The sequence below is a fragment of the Geotrypetes seraphini genome, chromosome 6 (genome assembly GCF_902459505.1).
Source record: "Geotrypetes seraphini chromosome 6, aGeoSer1.1, whole genome shotgun sequence".
Lineage (NCBI taxonomy): Eukaryota > Metazoa > Chordata > Amphibia > Gymnophiona > Dermophiidae > Geotrypetes > Geotrypetes seraphini.
The window spans coordinates 13,529,446-13,550,951 of record NC_047089.1 but is presented as its reverse complement, the minus strand read 5'-3'; the positions used below and the strand labels follow the sequence as shown (position 1 = coordinate 13,550,951).

Genomic DNA, 21,506 nt, shown 5'->3' with positions numbered 1-21,506 from the left:
AAACTGCCATGTAAAATTTGGCAAATGTATGTACAGTGGACACATTCACAGAACTAAACTCTATGATCAATTTGATATGTAACCACTTATAATCTCTGTCTAACTAATGTGAACCGCCTAGAACTCTTCGGGGTATGGCGGTATACAAAAATAAAGTTATTATTATTATTATTATAAGTTGCCACCCTACAAATCTCCTTAGAGACTGCCCTAGCTTCGGACCATGATTAAGCTACACTCTTGTTGGAATACGCCTTGAGGGAAACAGGAGACCATTTCCCACAGATAAGTTGGCGAAAAGGCCTTACAGATCCATCTGGAAATCATGGCTTTGAAAGCTGGTGCGCCTTGCTTGGTCGATTGGGTCAACACAAACAGATGGCCAGAAAGCCTAAAATCATTGGTGACCTCAAAATACCGAAGAACTCTTCTTCTGTCCAACTTCTTCAAAATCCGGTCCTGTCTCTCAGAACCAAAGGACTAGAATGCAGGTAAGCGGACCTCTTGATTGACATGGAACATCAAAACCACTTTTGGCAGAAAAGGGACAGTGCACAGAGAAACTCCAGTGTTTGAGATTTTCAGGAAAGACTCTCTACACAAGAGAGAGCTTGAAGCTCCGAACTTGCCTTGCTGATGTCACAGCCACCAGAAAAAGAGCGTTGATTGTTAAATCCAGTAGATACTTCTTCGAGCAGCTTCAACGAAGCCTTAGTGAGCCTCCGTAGAACCACATTAAGATCCTGAGAGCACCAGTGTTGGAAAGTCTTCCACGCCTTAGCGTTGGCGAAAACTGTAGTCGACTTCTTGGACTTGAGAAGGGTGGCAATGACTACATCTGAATACCCTTTGTGCTCTAGAGCCAGACCGTAAGAGTAAAGCGATCAGGATCCTCCATGCAAAAAGGAGAAGGAGAGATGCTGCTGGGAGGGGGGAGGGAAAGGAGTCTGGGAAGCTGCTGGGTAAGGGGGGAAAAGGGACAGCTGCTACTGGACCTGGAGAGGGAGGAGAGATGCTGCTGGGAGGGGGGAGGGAAAGGAGTCTGGGAAGCTGCTGGGTAAGGGGGAAAAAGGGACAGCTGCTACTGGACCTGGAGAGGGAGAAGGAGAGATGCTGCTGGGAGGGGGGAGGGAAAGGAGTCTGGGAAGCTGCTGGGTAAGGGGGAAAAAGGGACAGCTGCTACTGGACCTGGAGAGGGAGGGAGGAGAGATGCTGCTGGGAGGGGAGGAGGGAAAGGAAAAGGAAGAGAGTTACTGCTGGACAGGGGGAGGAGGGAAGGGAGAAGAAAAAAGGAATGAAACAGCTTGCAGGGAGATTAGAGGAGGGGAAAGGGAGAGATAGGAATAAGATGGGAAGGGAGGGTCAGCAGAGAAATTGAGAGGGACAAAGATGCTAGATCTGGTGTAGGAGAGATAAAAATGAAGAGAGCAGTGAAGCTGGAGTGAATCGTGTAAAAAGGAGAGAGGGGCATAGAAAGAAGACAAATACCATATGGAAGGGGAAGAAGTCAGACAGTAGATGGAAGGGGCTGATGCTAGATTGAAGAGACAGAGAGGGCAGACGCTGGAAGGAAGAGAGTGAAAAGAAGATGAAAGCAGAAACCAGAGACAACAAAAGGTAGAAACAAAGAATTTTATTTCTATTTTGTGATTAGAATATATCAGATTTGAAATATATATCCTGCTAGAGACATAACTGGGGACTGCAGTATTCTGTTAGCATGATATTTCTATGAACTTGGCTTGTTCAGTTTTCTTGATAGTAGAGGGGATATATGTAAAGGGGAGGGGAGACAGGGGTTTTGTTGGTCCGTGCTCTGTATATTTTTTTTTTTTTTTTGGAGGGAGAAGTGTATTTTTTTTTTTTTTATTTTATAATCTTTATTCATTTTCTTTTGTTACAACAAGTGTTTCATATAAACTTATTAGAAACTTAAATATACACACTTGATAAACACACCTATCATCATCCAGTTTAACATTTTTTAGAAAATTAATTTTATACAAAATTTATAATATTATGCAGTAAATCTAAATCTATATAATTTCTCTTGAACGCAATAATCCCCCCTCCCTCCCTCCCTTTCAATCAATAATATTTAAAAACAACTTTATTGTAAATTCATTCAACATTGACATAGTGTGTAAAAATCAAAAACAAAATCCCTCCCCATTCCCCTCCAATCAATTTTTTTTTTTTTTCATGGGAAAAGTTAATCATTCATTACAAAAATCTGTTAATGGTCTCCATATCTTTTGAAATTTATTAATATATCCTTTTTGTGTTGCTATGGTAAGCTCCATTTTATATATATGACAAACAGAATTCCACCAGAAAGTGTAATTTAATCTGTCATGTCTTTTCCAATTAAATGTGATTTGTTGTATTGCTATTCCAGTTAAAATAAACAAAAGTTTATTATTATTTGATGTTATTTGACTTTTTGTTCTCATTGTTGTTCCAAATAATATAGTATCATATGTCAAGGCTACTGGGTTTTCCAACATCCTATTTATTTGAGGCCAAATTGATTTCCAGAATGTTAATATGAATGGACAAAAGAATAAAAGATGGTCTAATGTCCCAATTTCAACATGACAGTGCCAGCATCTATTAGATTTAGAGCTATCAATTCTATGTAAACGTGTAGGGGTCCATAAAGCTCTATGTAAAAGAAAAAACCAAGTTTGTCTCATAGATGCTGACACCGTACATTTTAACCTCCAAGACCAAATTCGTGGCCATTGAGATGCACTAATTTGGTGCTTTATCTCAATGCTCCAAATGTCTCTAAGACCATTTTTTGGTTTTTTATTTATATATCCGGATATTAATTTATACCACTGTGCAGCTTCATGTCCTATTGAATTTATCTGGAAACACAAGAATTCCAAGCTGTGATAATTAGTAAGATTTTTCCATTCAGGGAACCCTACCTGAATGGATTGCTTCAATTGCAACCATCTAAAATATTGTGTTTTATTAAGATCAAATTTATGTTGCAATTGTGAAAACTCCAGCATTTTACCATTTTTTATTATGTCGTCTAGAATACGAATACCTGCTATCATCCAGTTTTTCCAGATTATTTTGAAACCGCCTATTTTGATCTTGGGGTTTAACCAAATCGTTTGAGTTGTTGATTTACTAATTGGAATAGGAGTTAGATTACTTATATATCTTAAAGTTTTCCATGTATCCATGAATATTTTATGTTCTTTGTATAGCCTTGGCATCTTGATACTAACTACATGACTAAGACGTAATGGAAACATAAGTCTCCATTCTAGCCAATACCAATCTGGAATATTTACAGTGGGCTCTGGGAGGATCCAATACATACCTTGACGTAAAATATAGGCTTGATGATACCTATAAAAGTTGGGAAAATTTACCCCTCCCTCCGCAATTGGTCTTTGCAATGACACTAATGCAATTCTGGGGTTTTTTCCAAGCCAAATAAATTTTGTTAATATCTTATTTAATTTTTTATAAAAAGAATTTTGGAAGAAAACTGGTATCATTCCCATTTGGTAACAGACTATAGGTAATATCATCATTTTAACAGTTTGTATTCTTCCCCACCAAGATAAGTGTAAAGGGTTCCATTGCTCACACATCTCTGTCACTTTTTGTAATAAATTTTTTTCATTAATTTTCATTGTATCTTCTAAATTTTTTGTAATCCAAATTCCAAGATATTTAATAGCATCTTCCTTCCAAACAAAAGAGAATGAATTAAATAAACTTTTTGTACAATGTATATTTAATGGAAGTATTTCTGATTTATTCCAGTTTATTTTATATCCTGAAAATTTTCCGAATTTTTCTATTAGTTCAAGTAAATATGGAATGGTAGATTCTGGATTCCTCAAATATAATAGTAAATCATCAGCATAAGCTGATATTTTGTATTCTTTATCTGAATGAGTTATACCTTGTATCTCCTTCACTTGTTGGATTGCTAATATTAAGGGTTCTAAAACTATATCAAACAGTAAAGGAGACAAAGGACAACCTTGTCTGACTCCTCTTTGTAGATTAAATTTTTCTGAAAATGTATTATTAATGTATAATCTAGCAGAAGGGGAGCTATATAATGTTTGTATCATTTGTGTGAATCCAGGACCTATACCAAACCATTCCATTGCTTGATACATAAATGTCCATTCTATTCTATCAAAAGCCTTTTCTGCATCTAAAGAAACAGCAAAAGTGGGCTCATTCATTTTCTTTGTTAAGTATAACATATGGAATGCTAATCTAGTGTTATGAGATGAATGTCTTTGAGCAACAAATCCTGTTTGAGACATACTTATAATATGTGGGAGAGCTTTAGCCAATCTTAACGCAAGGATTTTTGCTAATAATTTTCCATCTACATTTATTAAAGAAATTGGTCTATAGTTCGATACCAAAGTGGGATCTTTATTTGGCTTTGGCAAAACTATTGTTAGTGATTCTGCCATAGTGCCATTTGTACAACCTTTATTAAGTTGATATTGAAAAAGATTTAATAAATAGGGTAATAAAGAGTTTTGAAATGTTTTATAAAATTCCACTGTATAACCATCACCACCTGGAGCGGATCCAACTCTAAGGGATTTCAAAGCTGTTTCTAATTCTTTTATTGATATTGGTTCTTCCATACTTCGTTTTATATGTTCAGGAACTTTTGGACCCTCTAATAGTTTCAAGAATTCTAAACCTTCCTTTTCTTTATTTAAATAAGTCTCGGAAGAATAAAGAGATTTATAGAATTTTAGAAATTGTTTTAAGATTGGTTCAATTTGTGTAAGTGTTTCACCATTTTCATCTTTTATAGCAATTATTTTTGTTTTCTTTTTTTTCACTTTTAGATAATTTGCCAGTATTCTTCCCGACTTATTTGAGTTTCCATAATACAACGCCTGCTGAGAAAATAAATCTTTCCTTATCATTTTTGATGATATTTCATTGTATTTACCTTTGAGTTTTAACAATTCTTGTTGTGTAGAATATTCCCATTTTCCTATTAATTTTAATTCTAAATTTTTAATTTCTTTTTCTAAATTAGAGTATTGTTTTCTATTTTGTTTATTAAGATAAGCCGAATAAGAAATAATTTGTCCTCTTATTGATGCTTTAAATGCATCCCATAATATTTCTCTAGAGATCTCATCTTTATCATTTATTTGAAAAAAATCTTTCATTTTTATTTGAAAATTTTCACAGAATATTGGATCAGCAAGCAATGTATTATCAAACTTCCATATTGTTCTATTTGTATTTTGATCTGTGATTTTAATTTCAATCCATACCCCACCATGATCTGATAAAATAATTGGATCAATGGCAGCTTTTGTTACTTGATGTGCTAGGTGTTTTGATATAAATATATAATCTATTCTTGAAAAGGAATTGTGAACATGAGAACAGAATGAAAATTCCCGTCCATTAAAACGAAGTATTCGCCAAATATCTATTAAATCACAAGTTTGTATTAAATTATCTAATCCCATTGATTTCATATATCTACTTGGGTTTTTGTCCAATAGAGGATCCATAACAGCATTAAAATCCCCAGCTACTATTAGATTTGAAGTAGCCAGTGGTAATATCAGTTGTTGAAGAGTTTTTAAAAATTCATTTTGGTTCGAATTAGGGGCGTATATATTAAACAACGTCATGGTAGTATTTCCCATATTCATTTCCACAATTATCCATCTTCCATTAATATCTGTTGCCTTTAATTTGAATGTAGCATTACATTTTTTATTTACCAGAATAGCAACTCCTGCTTTTTTCTTTGTAGCTGGTGAGAAAAAACAATGTTTGACCCAACCTCCTTGTAGTTTACTAGATTCAATATTTGAGAGGTGGGTCTCTTGTATAAAGCATAAATCCGCATCTTGCCTTTTTAAAAATAATAGTGCTTTTTTCTTTTTTATCATATGATTTAGACCATTAACGTTTAAGGATATTATTTTAAGATCCATTTATGCATTTTTGATATATTTTCCTTAAAATTATATGATTTGTTTTCCTTAATTTTTTTTTCCCAGTATTTAAAATATTTTAGAATATCCCCTTTTTCTTCTTTACCCCATTCTCCATTATATTTCCCCCTTCCCTTCCCTCCCTTCCCTCCCCATTTTAATATGACCACTTGGATACGCATATTGAGGTTAGGTGTATATAACTCCTACAAGCTATTACAATATATAACTATATTTACTACCATTATTATTTATTTTATCTTTTTTTTTTTAATTATATTTCTCCCTTTAGAGATGTTTTAATTTATTTTATTCTATTATAAATTCCCAATGTATAATTTATTTATTTATTTTTTTTTTTTAAGTTTATTATTATGTTTTGGTTTGTATTGTATAATAAAGTAAATGTTTTCTAACAGTAAATTCTAAGTGGTGTCAAGAAATGTTTTCATTTTTAAATATTAAGTATGAATTATATTCTTTCCCTATTCTTTAAGGAAATTATTACATATGACAACAATGTAAATCACAAGTTCAGTTAGATATAAATTAATTCAAAATGATGAATAATTGTATTTAAAATATTATAACTTATATTTTTAAGGCTTAGGTATATGTTTGAAGGCAGTCACAAAGGATGAGTAGACATCTCCTCAGTCCAACCTTCAGGAGATTAACTTTAATCTTTTCCCTTCAAAATAGTTATTAGTTGCACTTTTAGAATATCAAATCAAAGAGTAGGAAACTATCACATCCAGAAGAGCATTCCCTCTCTTTACAAAACCGTCGCGCGGCCTTCAGTGCAAGCCGTGGCCATAACATTTCTGAGTGTCTGTCACTGTCATGGCCGTCGCCAAAAAAATCGCGTCCCGGTCCTGCAAAAAGGCTCAACAAACAAATATCATTCCGGTGGTATCACTCGAGACAACTCAGTGCCATACTTTATCAAAGGAAGATGTAGGTAGAATTTCCTATGAATTCAATAAAGGTATCTAATTGAAATTCTATGGTTTTTTTTTTTTTTTTTTTTTTTTGACTTAAGATGTGGAGGGGTTTAATCAAAAGCACTTCAGGAAATTATTCTCAGTTTTCACAAACCTCCTGTCCCATTTTGCGTCCCAAGCTGTTCATGTCCATTGCTATCTCCGACAATTTTCAATTTGCATCCATCTCCCTTCTTTGTCATTGACCCAATCCTCCGTTTGTCTCAAGTTCGCTCGTATCTCGTCTCCCAGCAGCATGACAAGACAACATGTCGGTTCCTTCCGACATGGACTCCTGTCCTGTGTGCTTTGAAACGCAAAGTAACCGGAAGTTTATTCATTGAAAGGAAATTTTACTTTTATCCAATACGAATTCGTTTTACTCAATATCCTACATTTGTCAAAGCGATTGGTGCCTTTTTTAATTTTGACGCCCCTTGCTTTCCTTATCCAATCAGCGACTCTCTTAATGTAAGGTCATGAGTAAATAAAAGTCCAATACTGCGCAATTCCACAGTCTCACCATCGGAATACTTCCTGGCTCAGAGTTCCACATGTAAGTTTTTGTATATATCTTTAAACATGTGCTGAAGATTTTTTTCCCTTTCGTTGTTTAGAATGTTCCTGCAGTTCAAATCACAATTCCATGTTCTTCCAATTCCTTTCAGTTGAAGTTAAAAGTTCTGTTTCTGTATCGAACTTTATATCTGTATTTCATATTTAATCTTTATGTTTATTAATTTAAATATAAATATAAATATAAACACAAATATATTATTCGATAATAAGTTCTTGTTTAAGAGGTCATTGGCTGTTCACATTGATCGATGAAATCTTGAAGTTTTGTAGGATCTGAAAAGTTTTGAGTTTTGTTAGCAATGGTAATTTTCATTACTGCTGGATAAAGAAGGCCATATCTAGCCCCTAGAGCTCGCAGTTGGGGTCTCATGTCCAGGAATTGTTTTCTTCGCATTGCAGTCTCTTTTGCAAAGTCAGGGACAATGTGGATTCTTGCATCCTGACATTTGAGGTTTTTGTTTTCCTTTGCAAGTTGGCAGATTTCTACTGCTTGTTGGTGTCTCAAAAGTTTAAATATTAAAGTTCTTGGTCTTGATTGAAGGTTTTTATTTTGTGTTGGTATTCTGTGTGCTCTTTCAATTTCTAATGCAGCTTTGAATTTTAAAGGTAATATTTTAGGTAGAAATTGTTCCAGGAATGTTATAGGGTCATTTTTTTCTACCCCTTCCGGAATCCCGATGATCCTTAAATTATTTCTTCTTTCTCGATTTCGGCTGTCTTCCAAGTCTCTTTTAATTTCTTCAACTTCTTTCCATATTATTTTAGATTTTCTCATGTCTGTATTCAGTTGCTCTGTATTGTTTTCCAGGTCATTTATTCTGTTTTCAACTATATCCACTCTTTTGGTAAGAAGTGCAGCATCTTCAATTGCTTTTTTTAGTTTTTTGTTGCTGTCTAATACTATTTCTTTGATTTGTCTCAATTCTTCCATGACGTCGGGGCTTTCATCCGATGGCAACGGAACTTTTGAAGGTGTATTATTTGGCTCTGGTTTTGATCTTTTATTGCTGCTGCTGATACCGGATCCACTAGCTTCTGAATCGCACTTGTTTTGTTTTTTAGATGTCATCTTCTGTTAATGTTTGCTGATTTCTTTTTTGTAGTAATTTCTGTAAAATAAGCTTGTTTGTACGGAGCTTCTCCTTCACCCAACCGTCAGCATTCGCGTCCAAGCCACGCTCTGTATATTTGTATTTATAAAATCACAATTGTTCAGAATATTGTTTCTTTTTATACTTTAATAAAATACGTTCAATATAAAATCATAATTGCAGCTTGTGCAGATGGGATCAGATGGTTTGCGGGGACCGAGCTCACGGAAATGGAGCGTAAATGGGGTTTTTTAATTTTAGTCCTATTAATTTGCCGGTCCACAAAATAATTCTTTTATTTCTGCCGGTCCACGGGTGTAAAAAGGTTGAAGAACACTGATCTATATGACACAGGCCGTGTTTTGGCGAGTGAGCCTGCATCAGGAGTCCAGGATGAAGTTAGTCAATGCCAATAAAGCAATACCAAATCACAAATTATATAAGTGCTTCATAAAGCAAAAACGGCTCTGGAAAACAAACCGAAGTTACATCAAAGAGGGACTCATTGGCAGAAGGAAGTTGATGAACAGGCCTCTGAAGATTTTTCATTATCGGCACAGCTGGCTCCTTCAGGTAAAACCGCCCCCAAACTGAAAAATCTTCAGAGGTCTGCTCTGAGGTCTTCCTTCTGCCAACAAGTCCCTTCTTGATGTAACTTCCAGTTTTGCCTATGTCAATTACCAGGGGCCACCAAGAGTGCTCCTCTACACTTGAAAGCCCAGATGCTTTTTCGATGGGCAGAAGCCCATCTCTTAACATTCTCAGCGGCACATGTGGCAGGAGTGGACAGAGTGCAAGCGGCAAATGAGGTTAGTCTATGGGAACCCGTCCCTGTGTCATTCTCTAATGGTGACCACTCCCCAAGATCCAAGGTCTTCTGGATGAGAACATAAGAATTGCTACTGCTGGGTCAGACCAGTGGTCCATCATGTCCAGAGGTCCGCTCACGCGGCGGCCCTTATGTCAAAGACCGGTCCTAACTGAGTCTAGCCTTACCTGCGTACGTTCTGGTTCAGCAGGAACTTGTATAACTTTGTCTTGAATCCCTGGAGGGTGTTTTCCCCTATAACAGCCTCGGGAAGAGCGTTCCAGTTTTCTACCACTCTCTGGGTGAAGAAGATCTTGCACATTGTCCACTCCTGCCACATATGCTGCCATAGAACAGTAATGTGATCACAATAACCTAGTGTAAACTGGCCCACAGAGTGGAAGCAAATCACAATGGCCCACCAGATGGGACAGTCAAGTGGAAATGGTTAATGGAAGGTATTTTTGGAAGCAACAGTAACACTGTTAGAGGTAAGTTCGGTATTTACTATGCTCACCCCCTGCTAGTCTCAATAGAAGAGTAAGGCTTTATTAGGGGAAGGAAAGGAAATCTAGTCCCCTCTCCTCACACAATGAGGGGTATCAGCAAATTCTTGGGAGCCTAGCATTTGAACTTATGCCACTGGAAACAGTTTGGGCAGTATATAAACCACAGATAAAACCATTAAAAATAAGGTGGTAGTTTGAGGCATTTATAGTATTTTGGGGTTGGGTTTTTTTTTTTGATTCTTCTAAAATTTAAGAGATCAAACAGTTAATAAAATAAATACTAAGACTTATACTACTGCAAAGTACACTGTAGCACGTATGTACGGTAATGCTGGACCAAATCAATGCTAAACACTTTCTTTTTAACCAGCGTTTTCTGCAGGGTCAAAGCCAAAATTGTAATATCCTGTTTTTGAGAGTCAACAAGATGTAGAATAGTGGAGTGGTGCTATTCTAGGACAGAAAGGCAGACATTCATTCCTGCTATAAGGGCACCCCAGCTAGAACAGTGCTTCTCAATCCAGTCCTCAGGATGCACCAAGCTAGTCAGGTTTTCAGGATATCCATAAGGAAAATATATGAGATTGTGTGCATTGCCTCTTTGGTTTATGAATATTCATTGTGGATATTCTGAAAACATGACTGGCAATGGGGTATTCCAGGAATGAACTGAGAAACCTTGTCCTAAGGAAAGGTGTGTGGGGGGGGGGACCAAAAAACAAACAATGAATTGTTCATTATACAAAACTACTTTACCTGTTGCCCCAAATACTTTAGTCCATCTAGATTTACTTTCCACTCAATCAGCATTTGATAGAGATCCTTCTTTCCACCCCAAATCCTTATTACAAAACATGATACTGAGGTATCTAGTCGATCAGGCATTATTCCAAAATCAAGACTTCTCCACGTTGGATTCTGTAGATTTTAAATAAGCAAAACGTTAGCTATAATATACAGTGTCAACCTTCTACAATTTACATGAAGCAGAGCTGGAGACTGGATACCCAGATAAACCAGCTTAATATAGTAGAACAAAGTAAAAAAACTTAAGACATTTTCAGAATGGGGATGTTTCAAACTGGGAAAACTTTTGTATTTTTTCAGGAAGACAAAACAGACAAAGGAATGAAATAGTTAATATACAAGGAATATTTTTCAACAGTTAAGAGTAAAACAAAATCCAAGGGACAACAAATCAAATTTTTCCTGTTAATCAAAAGAGTTTATGCAAGTACATTTAATAATTTGCTTATAGGTAAAAACTAAATCAAAGAATCACAAAATTAGCTTTTTTGAGAGATCATTTGTGGTTCTTGGCTGCAATCATTTAAACGAGTTGAAAGGAGGATATGAAAGTAGGTAAGAAAAAACAAAAGTCAGCTGCAAATGAATATTTATGAAACTGTAGCCTAACAGGAGGAGGCTGGAAACTTAGGGGAGCAAAATGAAATTATTTAAAACACAAGCAAAAAGTATGGATACTTGTCCAATAAATTGAATCACAAAAAGAGATTATCTTTTCCAGTAGAATATCTTTTCTAGTAGATAGGAATAGTATACTAAACCATAAGGTTGTCCATGCCTGCTTATGAGCATTCTGCAGAAGACATCAATCAGCTTTTCAACGCCTCCTACCGTCTCTGCTGCCCTCTTCAATTCGTACCAAAGCTGGCGACAGCCCTATAGAAAAAGACAACAGAAGGCGGGGTTTGAGGAACTCCAAAATTACCGTATTTTCACGCAGATAACGCGCACCCGTGTATAACGCGCACACGGGTATAACGCGCATGCTGCCCGACTGTCCTTTCGCCCGCCCCGACTCTCCTCTGGCCACCCCGACTCTCCTTTCGCCCGCCCCGACTCTCCTCTGGCCACCCCGACTCTCCTTTCGCCCTCCCTGACTCTCCGTGCGCTGTCCCGACTCTCCGTTTACCCGCCCTGCCCTGCCCCCCCCCCGGCAGGACCACTCGCACCCCCACCCAGAAGGACCGCAGACTCCCCGACAATATCGGGCCAGAAGGGAGCCCAAACCCTCCTGGCCACGGCGACCCCCTACCCCCACCCCGCACTACATTACGGGCAGGAGGGATCCCAGGCCCTCCTGCCCTCGACGCAAACCCCCCTCCCTCCAACGACCGCCCCCCCCCCCCAATAACCTCCGACCGCCCCCTCATAAATGATTTTATTAGAAGCTTATGGCTTGCCCACTAAATATCCTCCCTTCTGGAAGACACAGCAGAGAGTCTAATAAGAGCCCACGAGATACAAAAGTTTTTCTACATAGTTCCCACTCCGCCCGACGCCCGATTCACCCCCCCAGCAGGACCGCTCGCACCCCCACCCCGAACGACCGCTCGCACGCGCTCCCACCCGCACCCGCGATCGGAGCAAGAGGGAGCCCAAGCCCTCTTGCCCGGCCGACTCCCCGACAATATCGGGCCAGGAGGGAGCCCAAACCCTCCTGGCCACAGCGACCCCCTACCCCCACCCCGCACTACATTACGGGCAGGAGGGATCCCAGGCCCTCCTGCCCTCGACGCAAACCCCCCTCCCTCCAACGACCGCCCCCCCCAAGAACCTCCGACCGCCCCCCCCAGCCGACCCGCGACCCCCCTGGCCGACCCCCACGACACCCCCACCCCCCTTCCCCGTACCTTTGGTAGTTGGCCGGACAGACGGGAGCCAAACCCGCCTGTCCGGCAGGCAGCCAACGACGGAATGAGGCCGGATTGGCCCATCCGTCCCAAAGCTCCGCCTACTGGTGGGGCCTAAGGCGCGTGGGCCAATCAGAATAGGCCCTGGAACCTTAGGTCCCACCTGGGGGCGCGGCCTGAGGCACATGGTCGGGATTGAAGACAAAGTTTTATTTTATTTTTCTTTCCAGCTTATGATTTATCTTTAATCTTATCTATTGTTTTGCCTTTTGTCTTTGTTTTGTTCTATTTCTATCATTTAAATTTCTCCAGAATTCTACTGTTCAATGGCTCCCCCTTCTGCTTCTATTCCTTTCTCTCCTCTCTTCTACCTTCCAAAGTATTTAGATCAATGCTGTCTTGTTAAAATGTTTATTTTATTTTTATTTTTCCTCTAACTCTACTTTTCACTTCTCTATTACCCTCCAGGTACTTTAGTTAGATTGTGAGCCTTCGGGACAGTAAGGGAATTTTTCAAGTACCTTTCTTATTTCTAATCTTAATGTATATTTTCTGTAAACCGCTTAGAACCTAACGGATGTAGCGGTATATAAGAAATAAATTACATTACATTACAAGGAGCTTAAATTTTTGTAATCTGCAAAAATGTCTGAAATGAGAACTTACAACAGTATAAAAACCAAATTAAACCTGAACTATAAACAGTGCTAGAGACTGAAAACTCACCAGAGAATCTTTGACCACTTCACTTCTGTAAAACTCTAAAAATAAATAAGATGAAGGAAAATAGAATAATTATTAATTTTTCATTTATAAACACAAACATTAAGAATATAAAGTAAGCCTTGAGTGCAGGCCAGGTTTTTCAGGATATCCCTAATGAACATAGAAACATGATGGCTGATAAAGGCCAAATGGCCCATCCAATCTGCCCATCCACAGTAACCATTTATCTCTTCCTCTCTCTAAGAGATCCCATGTTTTCTTGAATTTAGACATGTCTCCACCACCTCTTCCAGGAGATTGTTCCACACATCTACCACCCTTTCTGAACAATTATTTCCTTAGATTACTCCTGAGCCTATCACATCTTAACTTCATCCTCCAAAGTGATCTTTAAATCTGTCCCCATACGCCCTATGATAAGACCACGCACCCTTTTAGTAGCCTTCCTCTAGACCAACTCCATCCTTATCATATCTTTTTGAAGATGCTGTCTCCAGAATTGCACACAATATTCTTAATGAGGTCTCACCAGAGTCTTATACAGGGACATCGAAACTATTTTTTTCCTACTGGCCATACCTCTCCCTATGCACCCAAGTAGAGAATTACATGGGGACAAATTTGCCTAGTCTCCGCAGAACTCAATTTCCCCGTCCCTGCGAGTTTTGTTGCTGTCCCGTTCCTGCAAGCTCTGCCTTAACCACACAAGCCTTAAACACTTATGATTTTAAAGTGTTTGAGGCTTGTGCAGATAAGGACAGAGGCATTAACCTTGGAACACAGGGCGAGGAGACCAAAATAGTGAAATGTCTTCCAGGATCCTCAGCTACCAGGAGTTCCAGGCAAATACTGACTATAATTAAGGAAGAAACTAAGGATTTTAACACTGATGTTGTTATCCATCTGGGAACAAATGACCTGGCCAACAACTCCACACTTGCAGCACAGAAAGCTTTTCGGGAGCTTGGTGAGGGCGTGAAACCTTTTGTAAAGACTTTAGCTTTTTCTGAAATACTGCCTGCATATGGAAAGGGAGAGCAAAGAGTGAAAAACACAGAGGACTTTAATAGATGGCTCAGAGCCTGGTGTCATCAAGAAAGCTTCAGGTACATAGGAGGATGGGGAAATACATGGAAGGACAAGAAGCTATATTGCGCTGATGGGCTACATATTACTACAGCAGGAAAAAGAAACCTTGCAGAGAAATTTAGACAATATTTTTCTAGGCATTTAAACTAGAAGGTGGGGGTGGTGTATGTACGAAGGACAATTATAGAGACCACCCCCGGCAAAAGAAAAGATGCGATAGTAGTAAAGGCTGCAACATAAGCAATATCAGCAACTCATTTCTTAGTATTGCAACGGAAAGTGAAACGACACAAAAATCCATACGAAAAAGGAGATTATCGCTGAAAAATAGCTGGAAAGCGATGACCACAAATGCTCGCAGTCTAAGCAACAAAATTCATGATCTGCAAGCCCTGATGTTAGAGACAGATCTAGATATTGTTGCTATCACAGAGCCATGGTTCAGTGAATCACATGGATGGGATGCAAACATACCGGGATATAATCTTTTTAGGAAGGACAGAGATGGTCATAAAGGTGGAGGAGTAGCTGTTATGCCTATGGCCAGGGGGTAACTGAAACTCAGCATACTACGTGATAGTTAGATTGTGAGCCTTCGGGACAGTAAGGGAATTTTTTAAGTACCTTCTTACTTCTCATTTATAATCTTAATGTATATTTTCTTCAAACCGCTTAGAACCTAACGGATGTAGCGGTATATAAGAAATAAATTACATTACATTACATATGTCTCCTCAAATCTTCTTATCTGCTATCCTGACCTCAGTGACCTGGGTGTTGCCAAAACAAAGAACAAAGGACAGTAAAACCAGGTTGACCAGGTGTCCGAGTGAAGACAGCTGGTTTCTGCAACAAGTCTGCTTATCTGCTATCCTGACCTCAGTGACCTGGGTGTTGCCAAAACAAAGAACAGAAGAAGGACGCTGGTTACTTCAGGATCTGCTTGGATAACTATGAACTCAGCAGTTTTCACCCTATATAAGAACGGGGCTTTGCCCCTAACATTAGAATCCAAGACGTTACAACCATGGGACAGTCTCTCCTTTGGTCCACCCACCTATCAATTGCAGGGATTCCCAATTGTGAAGGATGGTAGTTGCCTGGGATCATGGTGAAGCTATTTTATTCATATATATATATATATATATATATATATATATATATATATATATATATATATATATATATAAATAAAAGGGTTATTGTCTATGCTTTTATATTGTCTGTGTGCTTTTCCGAGTCACTGATCATCCCATCTGACAGAAATAAGTGGCTGAACAGTAGCTCTCTATGTAAAGATCAATATCCAAGCGACCGAAATGCAAGGGACCTGGGGAAAGGAAGAAGCGATATGGATCGCTCTGAAAAGAGAAGATGGAACTTCTATCTACGTGGGTGTAGTTTACATACCGCCGACTCAATCGCAGAAAATTGATAAGGATCTGATTGTGGATATCCAAAAGTTTGGAAGGAAAGAGGAGGTTCTGCTGTTGGGAGATTTCAACCTGCTGGATGCGAACTGGAATGCTCCGTCAGCGGAATCGGAAAGAAGTAGGGAGATTGTGGATGCCTTTCAAGAGGCTCTGCTCAGACAAATGGTGATGGAACCCACAAGGGAAAAAGCGATATTGGATCTGGTCCTCACAAATGGAGAGAGTATCTCTAATGTTCGAATGGGTGCTCATCTGGGAAGTAGCGATCATCAAACGGTTTGGTTTGATATAACGGCTAAAGTGGAGAGCGGCCGCACATTACTTAAAGTCCTAGATTTCAAACGTACGGACTTTAATGCAATGGGAGAGTACCTGAAGAAAGAGCTGTTAGGATGGGAGGACATAAGAGAAGTGGAAAGACAGTGGTCTAAGCTGAAAGGAGCGATAAAAATGGCTACGGACCTTTATGTGAAGAAAATCAATAAAAACAAGAGAAAAAGGAAGCCAATATGGTTTTCCAAACTAGTGGCGGAGAAAATAAAGGCAAAAGAGTTGGCGTTCGTGAAATATAAAAAAAACCTAAGAAGAGGAGTGCAGAAAGGACTACAGGGTGAAACTGAAAGAAGCCAAGAGAGGGATACATCTGGCGAAAGCACAGGCGGAAGAAGAAATGGCTAAAAATGTAAAAAAAAGGAGACAAAATTTTTTTCAGATATATTAGTGAAAGGAGGAAGATGAAAAATGGAATTGCTAAACTAAAAAATGCTGGGAACCGATATATGGAGAGTGATGAGGAAAAAGCAAATGTGCTAAACAAATACTTCTGTTCTGTGTTCACAGAAGAAAATCCTGGAGAAGGACCGAGATTGACTGGCAAAGTTACACGAGAAAATGAGTAGATTCTGTGCCGTTCACGGAGGAGGGTGTTTATGAGCAACTTGAAAAACTGAAGGTGGACAAAGCGATGGAACCAGACGGGATCCATCCCAGGATACTAAGGGAGCTCAGAGAGGTTCTGGCGAGTCCTATTAAAGATTTGTTCAACAAATCTCTGGAGACGGGACTTCAGAAGAACGGGACTTGGGAGTGATCATCAGCGCAGACATGAAGACTGCTAAACAAGTAGAGAAGGCCTCATCCAAGGCAAGGCAAATGATGGGATGTATCAATAGAAGCTTCATCAGCCGTAAACCTGAAGTCATAATGCCACTCTACAGAACCATGGTGAGACCTCATCTGGAATACTGTGTGCAGTTCTGGAGGCCACATTACCGGAAAGATGTGCTTCGAGCTGAGTCGGTCCAGCGGATGGCCACTAGGATGGTCGCCGGACTCAAGGGTCTCTCATACGAAGAAAGACTGGGCAAACTGCAGCTCTATACCCTAGAGGAGCGCAGGGAAAGGGGTGACATGATTGAGACATTCAAGTACGTCACAGGTCGTGTAGAGGTGGAAAACGATATATTCTTTCCCAAGGGACCCTCGGTCACAAGGGGGCACCCGCTCAAACTCAGAGGAGGGAAATTTAGTGGTGACATCAGGAAGTATTTCTTCACAGAAAGGGTGGTAGATCACTGGAACAAACTTCCAGTGCAGGTGATCAAGGCCACCAGTGTGCTCGACTTTAAGAATAAATGGGACATCCACGTGGGATCCCTAAGACGGTCGAGTTAAGGAACTAGGTCATTAGCACTCAGACTTAATAGGGTGGGTAAATGGAGTGGGCAGACTTGATGGGCTGTAGCCCTTTTCTGCCGTCATCTTTCTATGTTTCTATGTTTCTATTCCTGGGAATTGGAAGAGAGCGGATGTGGTCCCTATTCATAAAAATGGTCACAGGGATGAAGCAGGAAACTACAGGCCGGTGAGCCTCACTTCAGTTGTTGGAAAATTGCTGAAAAAAAGGATAGTGTGCTTCCTTGAATCTAATGAGTTACAGGATCCGAGGCAACATGGCTTTACAAAAGGTAAATCGTGCCAAACGAACCTGATTGAATTTTTTGATTGGGTGACCAGAGAGCTGGATCGAGGACATATGCTAGATGTAATTTACTTGGTTTTCAGCAAAGCCTTTGATACAGTTCCTCATAGGAGGCTGTTGAACGAACTTGAAAGGCTGAAGTTAGGACCCAAAATGGTGAACTGGGTCAGAAACTGGCTGTCAGACAGACGCCAGAGGGTGGTGGTTAATGGAAGTCACTCAGAGAAAGGAAAGGTGAGTAGTGGAGTCCCTCAGGGTTCAGTGCTGGGGCCAATCCTGTTCAATATGTTTGTAAGTGGCATTGCTGAAGGGTTAGAAGGAAAAGTGTGCCTTTTTGCAGATGATACCAAGAATTGTAACAGAGTAGACTTGAAAGAGGGAATGGAAAATATGAAAAAGGATCTGCAAAAGTTAAAGGAATGGTCTAATGCCTGGCAACTAAAATTCAATGCAGAGTAATGCATTTGGGGATTAATAATCGGAAGGAACCGTATATGCAGGGGGGTGAGAAGCTGATATGCATGGACGAGAGGGACCTTGGGGTGATAGTGTCCGAAGATCTAAAGGCGAAAAAACAATGTGACAAGGCAGTGGCTGCCAGAAGGATGCTGGGCTGTATGTAGCCAGTAGAAGGAAGAAGGTGTTGATGCCCCTGTACAGGTCATTAGTAAGGCCATGTTCTTGGAGTATTATGTTCAGTTTTGGAGACCGTATCTGGTAAAGGACGTAAGAAGACTTGAAGCGGTCCAGAGGAAGGCGACAAAAATGATAGGAGGCTTGCGCCAGAAGACGTATGAGGAGAGACTGGAAGCCCTGAATATGTATATCCTAGAGAAAAGGAGGGACAGCACAGTTACTTACCGTAACAGGTGTTATCCAGGGACAGCAGGCATATATTCTCACATGTGGGTGACGTCATCTACGGAGCCCCAGCGCGGACAGCTTTTCAAGCAAACTTGCTAGAAGTTTCAAGTTTGCACACTGCACCACGCACGTGCATGCCTTCTCGCCCACTAGAGGGCGCATCCCACCTCGTGGTCCTCAGTTCCATAACTAGCAAAGAAGCCATCCCCGGGGAGGCGGGCGGGTTGTGAGAATATATGCCTGCTGTCCCTGGATAACACCTGTTACGGTAAGTAACTGTGCTTTATCCCAGGACAAGCAGGCATGATATTCTCACATGTGGGTGACCTCCAAGCCAACCAAAAAAAAAGGGCAGGTGGGAGGATGGCAATTTAGGAAAACAGATTTTGCAAAACTGACTGGCCAAACCGGCCGTCACTCCTGGATAAAGTGTCCAGACAGTAATGAGAGGTGAATGTATGAACCGAAGACCAAGTGGCAGCTTTACATATGTCCTCCATAGGAGTGGATCGGAGGAAAGCTATCGAAGCTGCCATCGCTCGGACCTTATGCCCCGTGACTCGACCCGGGGGCGGAAGTCCAGCCTTAGCATAGCAAAAGGAAATGCAAGCAGCCAACCAGTTAGACAGAGTGCGCTTGGAAACTGGATGCCCTAATCGATTGGGATCGAAGGACAAAAACAATTGAGGAACCTTCCGATGAGACCTGGTGCGTTGAAGGTAATATGCCAACGCCCTCTTACAGTCAAGCGTGTGAAGCGCCGTCTCGCCAGGATGGGAGTGGGGCTTAGGAAAGAACACAGGAAGGACAATGGACTGATTGAGGTGGAAATCAGAAACAACCTTAGGTACAAACTTAGGATGGGTGCGGAGAACCACCTTGTCATGATGGAAGACAGTGAAAGGAGGGTCCGCAACCAAGGCTTGCAACTCCCCAATCCGCCTAGCGGAGGTGAGGGCAATCAGAAACACCACCTTCCAAGTCAGAAATTTCAAGAGAGACTCGTTGAGTGGCTCAAAAGGGGGTTTCATCAGTTGAGCTAAGACCACATTCAAATTCCACACGACAGAAGGAGGCTTAAGAGGGGGACAAACCCTGAGTAACCCTTTCATGAAGCGTGTTACCAAAGGATGGAGCGACAGAGGGCGTCCATCCAGATGTTGGTGGAAAGCAGAAATCGCACTAAGATGAACACGCACCGAAGTGGTTTTCAGGCCAGAGTGCGACAGATGGAATAAATAGTCCAAAACTGAGGAAACCGGAACCGATATCGGATCCAGGTGAAAAGACGAACACCAGGTGGAAAACCTGGTCCATTTCTGCGAATAACAAAGCCTCGTCGAAATCTTGCGAGAGGCTTCCAACACCTCCCGCACCGATTGAGACAGATCCGGAGGAATTAGGGAGCAAGAAACCAAGCTGTCAGGTGCAATGACTGCAGATTGGGATGTAACATGGATCCTTGACTCTGAGACAGCAGAGAAGGAAACACAGGCAGAAGAAGAGGCTCCCTGGCACTGAGCTGAAGCAGCAGGGAGAACCAGTGCTGACGCGGCCACCGAGGTGCAATGAGAATCATCGTGGCCGTGGACGATTTGAGATGTACTAACGTTCGCATGATCAGAGGAAAGGGAGGGAACGCATACAGGAACCTCCCCTCCCAATCTAGAAGAAAGGCATCGGCCTCCAGACGGTCCCGTGAGTACATCCGAGAACAATACAGGGGCAGTTTGTGGGTCTCCGGAGAGGCAAACAGATCCACCTGTGGCGTTCCCCAGCGAGCGAAAACCTCGCGCAGAACTGCGGAGTGTAGAGTCCACTCGTGCGGTTGCAGAAGTCGACTGAGTTTGTCTGCCAGACAATTCAGTTCTCCTTGGATGTAGACCGCCCGAAGGAAGATGTTCCGGGAGACCGCCCACTCCCAAAGGCGAAGAGCCTCCGAGCAGAGGGGCCAAGACCCCGTTCCACCCTGCTTGTTCACATAGTACATTGCCACTTGATTGTCCGTGCGGACGAGGACAACCTGATTCTGCAATATGTGAACGAAAGCTCGAAGTGCTAGAAAGATGGCCCGAAGCTCTAGCACGTTGATGTGACACCGACGGTCCTCGGTAGACCACAGGCCCTGCGTGCGAAGACCGTCGAGGTGGGCTCCCCACGCGTACTCCGAGGAGTCTGTGGTCAGAACCTTGCGAAAAGGAGGGGTGAGAAACAGTAGACCCATGGACAGATTTGAAGAGTCTGTCCACCAACGCAGCGACTTCCGCAAAAGCGGAGTCACCGAAATGAGGCGAGACACCGGATCGTACTCCTGACGCCACTGGGAAGCGAGGGTCCACTGAGGAATCCTCAGATGCAGCCTTGCAAACGGAGTGACGTGAACCGTCGATGCCATATGACCGAGCAGCATCATCATGCGCTGGGCCGACACCACCGACAGTTGAGAGACCTGACGGCCCATCCGCACCAAGGCTTCCAACCGTTGGGGCGGGAGGTAGGAGCGCAGGTGCACCGTGTCCAGCACCGCACCTATAAATTGAAGAGACTGAGCCGGGCTCAACTGGGATTTCGGAAAGTTTATCTCGAACCCGAGGCTTTGCAGGAAGGCAATAGACTGTCGGGTCGCTGAGATAACCCCCTCCCTGGTCGGGGCTTTGATGAGCCAATCGTCCAGGTAAGGGAACACATGAAGCCCACGAGACCTCAGGGCTGCCGCAACCACCACCATGCACTTCGTGAAGACTCGTGGGGACATGGCCAGGCCGAAGGGTAGGACCCTGTACTGGAGGTGTAGGTCCCCCACCTAGA

At 41.3% G+C, this 21,506-nt stretch overlaps 1 protein-coding gene across 1 annotated transcript in view; it reads right to left on the bottom strand.

Annotated features, from left to right (window-relative positions):
• Positions 1 to 21,506, bottom strand: part of UVRAG (UV radiation resistance associated) — a 136,775-nt gene that overhangs the window by 101,890 nt on the left and 13,379 nt on the right. The window contains exons 3-4 of the mRNA XM_033948900.1: positions 13,332 to 13,366; positions 10,705 to 10,866 (exon numbers count right to left, since the gene is read on the bottom strand). Of these exons, the coding sequence (XP_033804791.1) occupies positions 10,705 to 10,866; positions 13,332 to 13,366 (197 nt within the window). The remainder of the gene's footprint in view (positions 1 to 10,704; positions 10,867 to 13,331; positions 13,367 to 21,506) is intronic.